The 13,936-nt window shown below is 49.6% G+C and overlaps 4 protein-coding genes across 4 annotated transcripts; 1 reads left to right on the top strand and 3 right to left on the bottom strand.

Annotated features, from left to right (window-relative positions):
• Window positions 1–2,410: 2,410 nt before the first annotated feature.
• MIND_01131600 (uncharacterized protein) lies at window positions 2,411–4,508 on the bottom strand (the record flags this gene model as incomplete). Its single annotated transcript, XM_037367863.1, has 9 exons — window positions 2,411–2,776; window positions 2,825–2,899; window positions 2,948–3,103; window positions 3,155–3,253; window positions 3,308–3,477; window positions 3,531–3,900; window positions 3,957–4,245; window positions 4,293–4,375; window positions 4,428–4,508. The coding sequence occupies 9 exons, from the start codon at window positions 4,506–4,508 to the stop codon at window positions 2,411–2,413; spliced, it is 1,689 nt and encodes a 562-aa protein (XP_037215695.1).
• A 1,569-nt stretch (window positions 4,509–6,077) lies between these two features.
• MIND_01131500 (uncharacterized protein) lies at window positions 6,078–7,475 on the top strand (the record flags this gene model as incomplete). Its single annotated transcript, XM_037367862.1, has 1 exon — window positions 6,078–7,475. One exon carries the CDS (start codon window positions 6,078–6,080, stop codon window positions 7,473–7,475), a length of 1,398 nt encoding a protein of 465 aa, XP_037215694.1.
• A 512-nt stretch (window positions 7,476–7,987) lies between these two features.
• Window positions 7,988–10,102, bottom strand: MIND_01131400 (uncharacterized protein; the record flags this gene model as incomplete). The annotated part of the gene is made up of 5 exons (XM_037367861.1): window positions 9,910–10,102; window positions 9,726–9,860; window positions 9,605–9,673; window positions 8,808–9,550; window positions 7,988–8,752 (listed from the first exon to the last, which is right to left on the bottom strand). Exons 1-5 carry the CDS (start codon window positions 10,028–10,030, stop codon window positions 7,988–7,990), a joined length of 1,833 nt encoding a protein of 610 aa, XP_037215693.1. The 5' UTR covers window positions 10,031–10,102.
• A 500-nt stretch (window positions 10,103–10,602) lies between these two features.
• MIND_01131300 (PCI domain-containing protein) lies at window positions 10,603–12,094 on the bottom strand (the record flags this gene model as incomplete). The annotated part of the gene is made up of 9 exons (XM_037367860.1): window positions 10,603–10,914; window positions 10,970–11,033; window positions 11,084–11,253; window positions 11,303–11,485; window positions 11,534–11,608; window positions 11,657–11,724; window positions 11,777–11,797; window positions 11,838–11,867; window positions 11,917–12,094. The coding sequence occupies 9 exons, from the start codon at window positions 12,092–12,094 to the stop codon at window positions 10,603–10,605; spliced, it is 1,101 nt and encodes a 366-aa protein (XP_037215692.1).
• Between the last annotated feature and the right edge of the window lie 1,842 nt (window positions 12,095–13,936).

Here is a 13,936-nt window from a genome sequence, read left to right as displayed (position 1 = left end):
GGTCCCTTTTCGAGCCCGTTTCCATTCACGGCAAAGGGAAACATATTTTCGAGAACCACGCTCTGTGCCATGTTTCGGACAGCGTTCATTCAAATTGCGGTCGCCAGTGGACCTGGAACTATCATGGACTCCACTGGGAAAGATACGAAAGCTATTCCGCACAGTTGCCTCCTGTGCATTCCCCCTCTTTCCCCCGGGTTGACTGAGTGGCATGGACTGAGGCGCGTCGAGCAAACCCACATATAATAGTTTTTATACTAGCTTGCTTCAGTAGACTCGAAAAAAAACATCCATTCCTTCGTGTTTTCGACGTCTTGCGTTTCATTTGTTAATGACATTATCAATGACAGAGTTTCCTTGTATGTACAAAATTTGGGTTTTTTTAAAATCTGCTAAATATGGGTGGCATAGCTAAGGTCGTTATACTTATCACTTATCATGGTCCAATCTTCTGGACAAACCTAGCAAAGCTGCCTTTTTTGCAGGCTTATCTCATCTCTCGTTGCAGAGCGGCCAGATCCGAGAGCAGACTTTTGAGCCAAATATGCCAGTGCAATGATTTTCTATGTAACAGACATTATTATTTTTCGGGGTGGGCGGCTACTCCCAACCCCCTTGGCCATACTATTACTGGTTGTCATCTAGAGCCGTTTCAACATACATGTTCTTCCTCATCCGACTCAGATTGAAACATTTGTAAGCTGATGCTGCTTCCTTATGGGGAGCTTGCGGAAATCACTCGGCTTTCGGGTTTTCTCGGCGATGCCTCAAAAACCTCCCACACTCGACGCCGTGTGGGAGATTTTTGCGGGTATTATCAGGCTCAAACTGAAGGTTATGTTCCAACGCAAGACGCTTTACATGTCGTCGCAAAATTATCCCACGCAAAATATCCGTCAACTCCTGCGACAAGGAGACTTAGAGTTCCCACTGGCAGATTTGGAGCACGGTGCAGTTCAGATTGTAATGAAGAGGATAGATGATGATAAAGACGACCACTTGGCCTCGAGCCCGCTCGTAACATTCCCCTGCGGCGATTTCGAATCGGAAAGTTGACCAAGCAGCTACAAGCGATTCAAAGTCCGGTCAACCATAAATTGTGCATGGAGCCACCGATCAAACAAGGTCCCATCTTCGGGATCCTCCATTGTACAAGGTTCTTGAAGCGCATTGCACAAGAACGAGTCAATATTGACTTCGAAAGAAAAATGGTACTTCTTTATAATCGGCTGAATTGTTTCTTGGGGCTTGAATGTGATTATGATCTAGTCGTATTTCTGTATGAGTTTGTGCTCGCTGAGGGGTACAAGATCTTGCCTTGAACTGGACATCGAAGGGCAGCTGGGGCGTCCCAACCAAACTTTCCACCATATTCCGAGCGCGAAGCAAAGGATCATGCCGATGGAGTTCCAATTCCTCTTGCGTAAACATATCAGAGCAGCTATCAGGATGACCATGACCGTGTAGCCATCGGACAAATCGAAGTCGGAAGAGTTTTGCCATGGTCATGGCGATGCAGTCATTAGTGTCTCCGTGAAACTCAAACTGCAAGGAGGAGAGCAGCGGCTCTAACGACTTGATGCTCCTCTCGTAGATCGTGGCCACAAAACAAGCTGCTTGGGAGAGATGGCCTGAAAGGCTCTGGACAATATTCAACGTGATCGAGAAAGAAAGGAGGATAGGATTGCATGAAACGCACCTTGATAGGGTCCAATTCTTGACTCATAGCCCCCTTGATGACACCACGGAAACCTTGACAATAAGCTTCGATCTCATTGTGGTGCTCATGAGTGAACCCAAGTAAAACATGGAATAAGAGGGTCAAGCCAAACTGGCCATGTTCTTCGACCGTGCGGGAATGCGTCAAAAATTCCAGCTGACGTCAGACTTGAGCTTCATGTTGGTTGATGACAGATAACTTACAGTGGGATATATTTCCGAGAACAGAACTCCAACCGGATGACAAGCGACACTTTTATGATCTATTGCATCTTGGTATCCAAAGGAAAACCATGGCGAAAGTCTGCCGCCCATCTCAGGGTCCAGATGCTGGATGAAGTCCAGCGATAGGCATAAACCAGCCTTGCCATAGAAAACGAAGATGAGAAAAAAGGGGCTGATTGGTAGAGGTGCAATCCCATGTCGATGAATGATCGAAAGAACCGTAAAACGGCCGGCTGCCCAGAAAGTAGCTTGATGTTTGGGGGAGGGATGCGCATCTGGCCATAGAACCGGAACCTTGTATTGACCGCGCATGCCCCAGAAGCCGTTGTCTTCGAGGATTGCTTCTAATCCAGCTGAATACAACTCCAGAAGCGGTCCTCCACCGCGAGCACGTTCATGAAACGGTGCTGAGGGGTTTCCCTAAATCAGGATGAGATTTGGTCTGGCACCGTATAAAAGAAACACTCTACAAAAGAATATCGTGATCCTTTTCCATTAGCCAACTAATGGAATCAGTTTTGAGACAGGAGACCCCTGGAAGAGGAGTAAAGACTTCTTCGGCTGGAAGATAGTGTGAATGGTGCTTCAAAAGGCGGATCAAAGTAATGGCGGTGGATTTGGCATGGTGCCCAGCCAGAACAGTGCCGACTGCGCGATCGTTGGCCGTTGAAGGCAGCGAATTCTCCTCTATCCATTGGGCAACGATAGCATGGCTTGTCTCAAAACAGAGGGGAGTCCAGACACTGCATTTTGTCTCTTTGGAGTTGGAGGAAGTATTGACTGGCGAAGAGAGAGCCTTGAAGACTGGAGGATTTTGGGGGAAAAACGCTGGCTACTCTCCAGTGAGCCTTGTGTGAAGAGATTAAAGAGATGTACATACTGCTTGCGTATTGGGATACAGACGGACTGGTGTTGAATGCGGCGTTGTGATGGTATTATCGGACCCATTTGGACTCTGGACACGACATCAAGTAATGCTTGAAGCAGCCAAGGGAAAGCGTACATTGCGGCTATATTCGTCCGTGTTGAGGGCGAAAGTAGATGTCATCGAAGACGAACGCCAGGGCACCGTTGACGAAGAGGCAGTACTTTGAGGCTGCCAGGACAAAAGAGGTGCAGGATTTCGGGTTTGAGAAATGGTTGGGGTGTAATCAGTTTCCTGTATTTATTGCATATAACTTATGTGACCAGCCAGAGACAAATGACTTACACTTCGTGATTCGTGTCTTGGAGGGGTCCTCAACTCCTCAAACTGCCCGCGCGACGCCCGAACGTCGGGGGAGGTGCCTGATATTGGAGTCAGATGCATCTATGGATAGGTCTCAACCGTCTTTCCACCATGACTTGAGGACAAGAGACTGACCTGAGTTGTTGAAACCTGGCAGTGTAGTTCCTGACAAGACGGTCCCACGAGTTTGCTAGGGATCCAAGGTGTCGCGGAAAGGACTTTCCATGCAAAAGACCGGCATGCATGAGCATTCCCATTAATGCTAGCATCGACAACAGGCCCAAGAAGATTTTTCCAGAGAGGAGCTGTCAGAAGCATGAATGAGATGATACACAATGCCATGAAGACGAGAGACTACCAATGAACAGCATATGCGTATCTTGGTCGGTAGGATGACGGACCGATTTGGACAATTTTTGCAGCACCACTGAGTTGAAGTCGTACAACGCGATTTGATAGTTGAACAATTGGGTCTTAGCGTTGGAGCGAGTATGAAGGAACGTCCACGGAAGCTCGACAAAAGAGGAAACGTCCGCCGAGTCGAAACGGATAGCATAACGACTTAATTCAGAGGCTATCGATTCGTGCAACGAAGCCCATATTTCCTGTTTGGTGGGTGGCGTCCATGAAACAACTAGGTGGTGCTTTTCGAGTCGTTCGAGGGCCAGAAACAAAGCCTGATTATCGTTGGGCAAAGAAAATGATTTGAGGGAGTTGTTTGGGCCAGACTGTATTCGGAATGAGCCAAGAGGACTCCGCCCTGAATCATGCGCGTTGTACAGACCAGAGTCAAGGGAAGAATGAAGATCTTGAAACTGATTGGAGAGTTCGAGCTCGAGTTGGCTTTCAGGGTTGCTCGGCCCTTCTTGCCAGTTGGGGTCGCGGATTTTTCTGGCAGTGCGTGCTTCACCATACTCCGTTGCCTCCGCATTCGAGGGCCGTCGTAGTCTGGCTGTGGAGTTTTGTAGGTTCCGATAAGATTTGACGGAGAGGCAATCTTCAGACGATCTTGATACTGGCCAAGAGTAAAGGAGCTTGGCCCTGCATTGTTGTTGAAGAGTCCTTGAGGTGCACTAGATATTACCGTGAGCCCAAACGAAGCGCACAGATAACAACACACAGAAAGGAAGCGGGTTGTGTTGTGTTGTGCTGCCAATATGTATGACCGCAATAGAAGCAGCATATCGCACTGCCTGGAGCAATCTATAGTCGTAATGGTCAATGACTTGTGCTGAGAATTGACGCAGTTACAGACAGGGTTATCTGCAGTGGGTTCTGAAAACTGACCCATTGAGCAGTCGCAAAGGGAACATCTGTCTCGAGCGGGTAGAGTCATGGAAAAGAGGCAAACGACGGAATTTGATTCCTGACTTCCGCATTGGAAGTTTCCATTGGAATTAAACTAGTCCACGTTTCGTTCGTCACCTTGTCCCCTCCAGCGATTGTCGTTAAATGAAAACTATGTCGTGGGCGAGCAATAAGCCCGCTGAAAGCCGATGAGCAGGGAAACCCACTGTTCAACGGCGGAAGGTTGATGGCGGCGTGGATTCGGAGTTGTTCGGAGTCAGCATAAAACGCGTGCTGCTCCACGTGATTTCTGGTTTGCCGAAATGACCCTACTGACAGCGGTTGTTGTGGCAGTTGGACTTGGATTGGACTAGCCAAGAGCGAACCCACGTTTGGTTCGTCACGGTTGAAGTCCTCGTCCTCCAACCCTGGACGTCCACCTCCCACCAGTAAGAGTTGTTCTTGAGAACTGCCGTTGCTAATTCTGGCCTAGACGTTCTCGCAACGCCTCAGTCTACTGCCACATCGTCTGCTGATATCTCGGCCAGCAGCTCTCCCCATGCGACGAACGGCGGGTTTCCCTGTTCACCCCCACCAAGGACAATACTTCGTGCGTGCTTAATTCTCCACTTTTAAATATCTAATGCGCGCTCTCAAGTCCAGTGGGCCTCGCGTTGAACAAACATTCAATGTGCTCTGAACTAACGGAGTCCATATCGACCGACAATACTCTCGCGCTTTTAACATCCAATTCTTCACACCACGGGTCTCTTTGCTCAAGTCCAGAGTACGACCCTCCAGCGGTTGTCGTTGGACTAGCCAAGAGCGAACCCACCTTTGGTTCGTCACGGTTGGGCAGCAAGTCTTCGTCCTCCAACCCTGACGCCCAATTCTCCCACAAGAGTTGTCCTTGAGAATATCCGTTGTGGCTAATTCCGGCCTAGAATTTCATGCAAGCTCGCAACGCCTCAGTTTACCGCCACGTTGGCTGCTACAGACGCTCTAAATGCTGCTTCAAATCTTTTGCGCGCCGTCCAGCGCGTTTCCCTGTTCGTCTCCACCAAGGACAATTCGTGCGTGTTTTATCCCTACACTTTGAAAAATCTAATGCGCGCTCTCAAATCCAGTGGGCCTCGCATTGCGTGGGTCACAATATGCTCTAAACTAATGGAGTCCATAACGGCTGCTCGCGCTTTCAATTCCCAAGCTCTTAGTCTGCTGCTATCTCAGCTACCAGCACTCCCAATGTGGCGAGCAGCGGGCTTCCCTGCTCACCTCCACGAAGTCGGGGTTGTGTTGCTGCCCAATCCAGTCATTGTGGAGGCCGACGAGCCCAGTGACTGGTTTATGGCAGATTATGCAGTGGATCGACGACATCTGAGTTCGCATACTTGGACTGTCCCCTCAGACTTTCCTCGTTGATTTACCAACTGCACGACGCGTTTTCGGGCAAGGCCATCACTTCATGGCAATATTATCAGCATGCCATCAAGGTATCGGAACTCTTCGAAGAGCGGAAGTTTTCGAAGAGCGGAACTCGCTATGGTCCATATAATCAGGCAGACCGAGCGCCTACGTTATAGAACTTATCGTCTCAACCGAATCGCCCACTTCAAACATGACGCCTAGCGTTGCTTCATATCCCACACCCGCAACGAATAAAACTTTAGCAGTGGTCGACATCCTTGAGGTCATCTTCGGAGCCTGTCTTGCTTTGGATATTTCGGTGGAATGGCGGAGCCACGTTCGGCAAAAGATGGTCCTTGGGACGATTTGCATGTGCTGGAAATTCGCCTTGGAGTCACTTCCCGCCTTGTGGTCGCACATAATTCTGGTCCCGCGAATGCCTCAGTATTACATCGACAAGGTTTTTCGACTTGCCAAGGCTGCTCCGAAACGTTTGCGCATCGACCTTGACCTTGACCTGGACTCGGAATTGGATACCATGTTTTTGTCTTCGATTGCCGCTCTGCTGGTTGTCAAAGCGGAGACAGTCACTCATATCTCCGTTCAATATATTTCCTATTCCGCCTGGAACACATTTGTCGACCACCTATCAGCGGCCAGTCCTCAACCCCGCTTTCTCTCGCTCAGATCCTTCTATGTGACTTCTCCTACCGCCCTGCACAACCAACTCGGAGATGCCGTCCCACATTCGTTTCCGGATCTCGCAGCAAACCTCCAAGACCTTTATCTCGACGGATTGCCTCCGTCGTCGTTTGTCGTTGGTCCCAACCTGATATCGATGGCCCTAACAAACCTTTGCTTGGCCGAGGACGATACGGCTTCTTTCACTTTCGCTACGACTTTGCTGGACTCTCTTCGTCAAACTCCCCATCTCGAAACGCTTTTCATTGCTGTGGATGAGTCCTTCACATACCAGCCTGCGCCCCACCAACCAGTCGTTCTGCCTTGCCTACACACCCTATCCTTTCTTTGCAACATGCCCTTTCCACATCACTGCGGTTCCCTGACTTCCCTCATCCATCTTCCGAGACTACACAGTCTCTCATTGCATCTGGCCAGTGTGCATAATACCAACAGGTTCATCTCGGTCAACGGGACCCACCTTTCGAACATTGTTGTGCTGCGTCTCATCGGCGATATTTCGGTCTATATTGAGCTAGCTGATGGTCCAGCAAAGCTCTTGTCCTCGTTGACAGGGAGCAGGCTTCGTCATTTGGACTTCCTTGGGACAGACAGGCTCTTTTCCTTCGACATTGAACAAAAAATTTTTGTTCAAACGCAATTCCTTGAAATTCTCGCGCATACACTTTCTCTTCCGAATGTTCGCCTTGTGGTCATACCGCCATTATTCTGGCCCCCACGTCCAGCCTCGCATGCAAGCTTGATCAGGTCCTTGCTGGAGCCTGTTGCAATGCAGGCCGAACCGAAACGCATCCTCGAGGAACATGCATTATGCCTTAGCATGGACAACGATCATTCGAATTGTGGTCGTATGTGGTCCTGGGACGACTGTGGACTTGCATGCGTAAACCAAACCAGTCATTATTGAGATGCTTTACTTTTGATTGTCCAAGTTTACTTAAATGATGTAATATCTACAAACACGCTACACGCCGATATGGTCTCCCTGAGCTTGTAGAAATGTATCTTCTGCTTGAATGTTGGATGGGATAACTTCGTGAGCCCTTCTCAGGCCAAATGAGATGGCGAGAGGAAAGAGACGGTCTCCTGTGGCCATAACGTTACAGTGCAGTTCAGACTTTTTCCGTTGCACAGTCGACTTTCCGCCGGTGACTGTCTTTTGGATTTGCTTTTAGAATGTTTACTCGATGTTCTTATGAGAATAGGTTGAAAACTTCTAGTTATGTACTTGTAGGAAATTTATCCAACGCGTCCACTTCACGTTATGTCTCATTGTCTGGGACTTGACGAAAACCCATATGAATTGCATGAACTATGACTACTTTGACACATCAAATCATTTTTCTCATTTCTAAGAAATTTGTCAATGGCAAAAACCCTCTAAGTAAAATGCAACACACCTATATACATATCATTTCTTCAGTCGGAGTTTCTTTTGATCAAATCACCAATATCAACTTTGGTAAAGAGGACTGCCGAAGGCGCCCGAACCCCATGTGCCACTTGCTCATCCAGAACGGTGAAGCTCACAAGCCCAAGCCATTGCAACGCATCGAGATCCTCATTTTGCTGGGGCGACATCTCCGCCGGATCCATGAGGGAGAGGCGGTCGTGGGCTTCCACCACACCCTTGTGCAACGTCACCAAGTTTTTGAAGCTCACAGCACTGCCAAACCCGGAGATCTGAGATGCCAGCCACTCAATGAATTGACGTAACTCGATCTCTCGCCCCTTGAGTTCAGTTGTTGCCACCACACCCTTCACTGGCCACTGAAAGCCTATCGAGGTGGCCAACAATTTGACAGCCATGACAGTCTGACACTGTTTATAGCCCGTGCCGCATGCTTTCTCGGTGATCGCTTCGAGAGGATGCAAGTCGAGCAACAAAGAATTGAAAAAAGCGGCCAATGAGTCATTCGACGGAGTACTCGAACGAGTATTCGGAGTATAGCGCCCAGGATCAATGTATCGGCTTCTTTCGTCAAGAGCGAAAAAATTGTTCGAATTTGTGTCTGAGTAGTTCCAGTCGCCATCCAAGTCCGAGTCGCCATCCAAGTCCAAGTCGCCATCCAAGTCCACATCCAAGTGGAGTTTGAAATCCGAGTTTGGGACTTCCAAGTTGGGGACTGGACTTGACGGAAGTTCAGCAAGGCCATTTGCATTTGGGATCGTCCAGTCATCTTCCTGAGAGCGTAGGTGTATCAGTACGGGAGTAAAGACAGAGCGCAATGGATATTACCTTCAGATGAACTATGAAGCCCGCGTCGTTTGACCACGCAAGAGGTATACATGTCAATTTGCTTGTTTCGGGAAATGGAGGAGAATGCTGAGTCAAGCTTTGAGAATGCCCAAGGACACGAAGGTACGGCGTATCGTTCGTGAAATCCTGTAATCGATCTGAGGTTCCTATGATATAACCCCAGGGGGTATGCCAAGTCCGCGTCAGTTCCTCTCTCTCTAGAAGAATCTGGTCCAAGAGGTCTTCAACGAAAACAGAGTTGAGATCAGGAAAGGGGTTGGGGCTAACTTCGAGAATAAGATCTTCTTGATGACCATTCTTTCGCGTTACATATACGAGCACAACAAAAGTGGATCGAAGCAGGGGCACCCCACGAGCCTCTCTCTTGGTCCAATGGGCTTGGTAGTCGATAGGACTCGAAAATCCCACTTTGAAGTTGGGTGTAACGCGAAGCTGCTCGAGAAGCGAAGATAAAGTTGCTGTAGTATGATCTGTTACGATCGGGCTGACTTGCCCTGCAGGGAGACGGGAGACGTGGGTGCTGAGGTTAAGGCCATCGCGAATCGAAGTATCAGTGGTTGGTGGGGAAATGTGAATAGGATACGCTGATGCCCTGTTCGAGATAGGTATGAAGTCGGGTCTAGCCAAAGGATCTTGGGATGCGTGGTTGAAATCCGTAGCATGCATCCAGCCGATAGGCATCCGTGCGAGATGAGTACTATGCTGTCTATTGTAGACATGGCCTAAATCACCTTTAAGTGAGCTTCTTGAAGTCAAATAAAGGAAATGGCACGAACCGTCGTCGCCATTTGCGGAACCTGATGGTACAGCAACTTGCGCTAGGATCTCGAGAGAGGTAGAGGGTTCTGGCATCGGAAGCTAAGTTGGCACATATAAAAATGCAGGAAATGGACCAACCTTGATGTTCACTGCCAGAGGCGGAGTCCATACGCCGACGCTTGGTAGGCTTCGAGGAAAGCCCGCGATTTCCAGTTTGTTTTCCAGCATTTGTTTGTGATTCACTTTTATCGGGAGGTGCAGGGGACTCAGGGTCTAGTAAACCAGAAGTACACACGGAAAGAAACGCAAAAGATGAACGAACCTTGCTGCTGATTGGTCGAGTTTTTACCTCGACGACTCGAATTCCGTGACTTGGAGGGAGGAAGCACAGGTGGATATCGAATTATTGGTCGGGGTGGTCTTTCACTGCGTCGAACAGTCATATGTGAGTTTTCGAGCGGGTAGTTGCAACAGGTCGGCGTCTTGAACAACAGTCGAGTTTCGAGTATTGGATAAGTCACATCACAGAATTTGTATTCCCACGTAAATTTCCCCTCGGCTAACAGCTCCGACTCATCATCGGACCATTTCTTGGGCTCTTATCTTTTTCGCAATACTTGTGATTCGACCTCTATCTCGCACTTGTGTTGTCTTAGGTGGCTCCTGCACAGAAGTGGCTACACTTTCTGGTAACAACGAGATAGAACCCAGAATGAGAAACAGTGGTCAATCAATGGCGTGAGCGAGCTGTCAAACCTCGAAGTTGTGTGAGAGTGTGACAGTCACACCAGCCTGGTCACACATCCAGACCAAGCATACTTGTTCAGCGTGAATGATGCTGATACAACGGCCCAAGCACCTCTTCCTCGACGACTCACGACAAGTACGTGAAAGGGACCTAAGAACGAGATAGATAACACAGTGGGGAAGGAATCATGGAAAAGGATGCACAAATTTTTGCATTGGAAAGCGATTATACACAACTGTGGTGCGGTTAGCAATGGACACTTAACATCTAGAAACAACGAGCCTCGATGCGAACATGGAGTCTTCCGCCCATGGGCCGCTCGCCCCCCGCATATACGTCCTCCTCTGACCCAGGCCACCATCCATCCTGGCTTTTGACAGCTTTCATGATAAACTCGCGACCCCGCGCCATATCCATATCAAGCCCCTCGAGCAACACACTCTGTGTTTGTGCAGAAGGCAACACGGAGTCGACTTCTTCCCTTGAAAAGCGGAGGCGGGTCGGAGAATGTAACAGTGCCCGAAGCGGAAATTTGCGCAAAAGCTTCGGTCTAGACGACACGTTATATCGTTGAGAGCCCTAAGAGACAAGGCACACACCATGCTCAAAAGCAACGATCGCACATCGTCCCCACCAGCCGAGCAATCTCCGCCAAACCCAGAGCAACATAGGTTGCTGTCAATTTCCGCAACGTCCACCTAGGAGCACGCTCGATCGCCTGAGCGCCAAATTTTTGTCTGCAAAGAACAGCGGCTTCTCCTTGTCCACGAGCCCATGCAACGTTTCGATGTTTTGCGGGTAAGCATTGATGAGCTCGGTGTTAACTGAGTTTTTGAACATGCGAGGCAAGCTTGAATGCGCATATTTGGGAAGCGAGGTCGTCTCTCCGCGCGAGATGAGTTGGATAAGTCGAAGCTTCTTTAGTGTCTCAAGCTGGAGTGCCAGGCGCTGATCCCGGCACAGTCACACAAATCTCCAAGTATTCCTCCGCCTCCGCCCATCTTTTCAGCATTGCAAGCACGCCACCGAGATAATGATCGACGAGGTTGTCGTTATAAGTGAGGTCGGACAGGAGAGTTGAGACGTTTGCAATGGGAGTGGCGAGAATTGGGAGGGCAGGCAGCACTAGGCTGGCTAGCGACAACGCAGCCTTCGAACGGTATTAGCGGTAGCTATAAAACGCGTTGCAAGCACTAACTTGCAGGAAAACAGGATGGATTGTGGTGACATATGATGTGTCGGGTGGGTAGCGGGTGACAAGATTGAATAGCGGCTGGACAGCCCATGATGCCTATGGAAAGTGATATTAACAGCAACATACGAGCGAAAAGGAGAACACGCGGCCATTGGAGAGCCCATATCGATAGATTCCCTTCGCTAACGCCGTCACTAAAGAATATCAACTTGTCATAGGCTTAACGCGATGGCTATTTCTGCAAACCTCGTTCTGGGGCGAGACGGGCTTATTCAGGTAGGAATGTAGTTATGACCTGGGGATGCACCGAAATCTTGGTAACGCTCAGTCGAACTGCCTTGAAAGCGTGATGAGCAATGGACCAAAACATTTGAAAGAGCACGCACAGGATATACAATTGTTTTGCGTGAGGTCCAGTATTTTCAAAGGATCTTGACCACTCGCAAGTGGACTTGAAAGAAGAGTGTCCCTCGACTCCTTGGGAAGACTGGTTTCCAATGTTTGGTGCAAGGTATTGAGATTAGTTGTGGTGGTAATCTCCTGCAGGATGCGGTCGAGCGACATGTCGGGGCCATGCCAGGCGCTAATGAGTCAAATGTGGTCAAATGGCGGTCGATTGCGGCTTATTAAGACTCACCAAGGAGATCCTAGCCGGTTACAAGTTTGAGGTTGTTGAACGTGAGTTTCTTTTCACGCGAAAGATGATCGTTTCGTCGATCTGGAGAGGTGAAGGAAAAGTGACACGTGACGTGTTACATTTTTTCGCTCGCTGAACTTATCAACTAGGTGGCCCTTTTGGACAGTCGGTTTCGCTGGCATACTTTCGACATGGGCTTGCTTTGTAAGTTCGTTTCCACTCGCCCCGCTCGCTGATGGTTCCCTAGTTTTTGATTTTTGATTTTTTTCGCTCGCTCAATGTCTGAACTAGGTGCCTCTTTTTGGAGAGTCGTTTTCGCTGGGGTTTTGCGCTGCTCGTTTCGACATGGGCTTGATCGTACGTCTTCTTCGTTTCCCTCCGGCGCTTGCTGATATCTTATAGTTTTGATTTTCGTCTTCTCCAAAGCTTATCGTATCAACTAGGTCTTCCTCACCATTCCTTTTCTTCGCCTTCGACGCTGCCACTCCTTTCGACAACGCGTTTCGCCATCGGGAATCGGGATCCGGCGCCGGGAATGTGTTTTCGTTTCTCGGGCTTGCGGATGCATACTCGGGCGGCGTTGTCGGAATGGGCTTGGGTGGGTGATACGGATGTGTCTTTGCAACCCACTGTCCACGCTGGCCAGCTATCACTCAATTAGACCTTCCGGCACGCATCTGGGGCGGGGCTGTCGCGGCAAGGGATTCGGGGCACAGGACCGAAACCGTCCCGTCCTCCCCCTCGGCTGCGCGCTCCCCGCCTTTGTGCGTCGCTCGCTCTTTCCCGGCCTGATCACAACTGGCAGATTCGACCTTTCGACACGGCCACCGCCAACACGTTCTACGACCCCGCCAGAAACCGTCCGTGCAGTCAGTGTTCGCTGGGGACTGGCAGGGCAAACACTCGTCCAGCGTCGGTCGGCGGCGCGCCTCCCTATCACGTAGTTTGCGGGCATTCGCGCATTGCGCGCTTTACTGCTGCACGCTTCGGGCATTCGGCGTGGAAGGGATCCCTTGCAAATGTCCGCCACGTCCAACTCGTGTGGGGTCCTCAACATTGGCCATCAACTTTCGTCGGCGACGCGTTTTGGTATGTCCCTTTTCCTGCTATGCCCTTACTTCACGCGCTGACCGACTGCAAGCTCCGGCCCTGCGCTCTTGTTATCCATTCGGCACCTGCGTTGTTCTGGCATGCTTTTTCCCGGCTTGGTTTCCCACGTGGTTTTACATGCCCGGGTTTTGATGCCGCCAGACGCGCTGGGGATGTCAATGTACTTGTAGTTGGTAGTTGGAATTCAAAGATTGCTTGTTTTGTATCCCTTGTCTGAGTTGCGTGTCTAATTGTCTGGAAGAGCTCTTTCTTTCTTAACTTGTCGGATTTTGGCTTCCAACGTCGAGTTCTTTCTTTCGTTCACATTTGCTTTTTTTTGGAAGAGGAACGATCACGTGCAAGAGTGCCAACTTTTCCGAGGCAAGTTTCCGACGCGTTTTCAAAGCACAAACAGGATTTTTTCTCATTGCAGGTCTACACTATTCGAAATACAAAGCAAGCACGAGACAAAGCAAACACACATACCAAGCAGTTCGTTCATTTTTCAGCAAGGCACAAACACAATTTCTTCAAACAAACGCGACCACCAGCACTAACATTCAAGTTTTTCTCGCGCTTCGCGAGCGCGGTGACCTCGAGCCACGTGAGCCCCGCGTGCTTCTTTCTCTTGCCCGTTCGTCTGCCTCGTCGTCGGCTGCGCGGTGCCACGGGTCCCAGAA

This window comes from Mycena indigotica (assembly GCF_014461135.1).
Source record: "Mycena indigotica strain 171206Taipei chromosome Unknown Mind.scaff0010, whole genome shotgun sequence".
Taxonomy (NCBI): domain Eukaryota; kingdom Fungi; phylum Basidiomycota; class Agaricomycetes; order Agaricales; family Mycenaceae; genus Mycena; species Mycena indigotica.
This window is presented reverse-complemented; position numbering and strand designations above follow the sequence as displayed.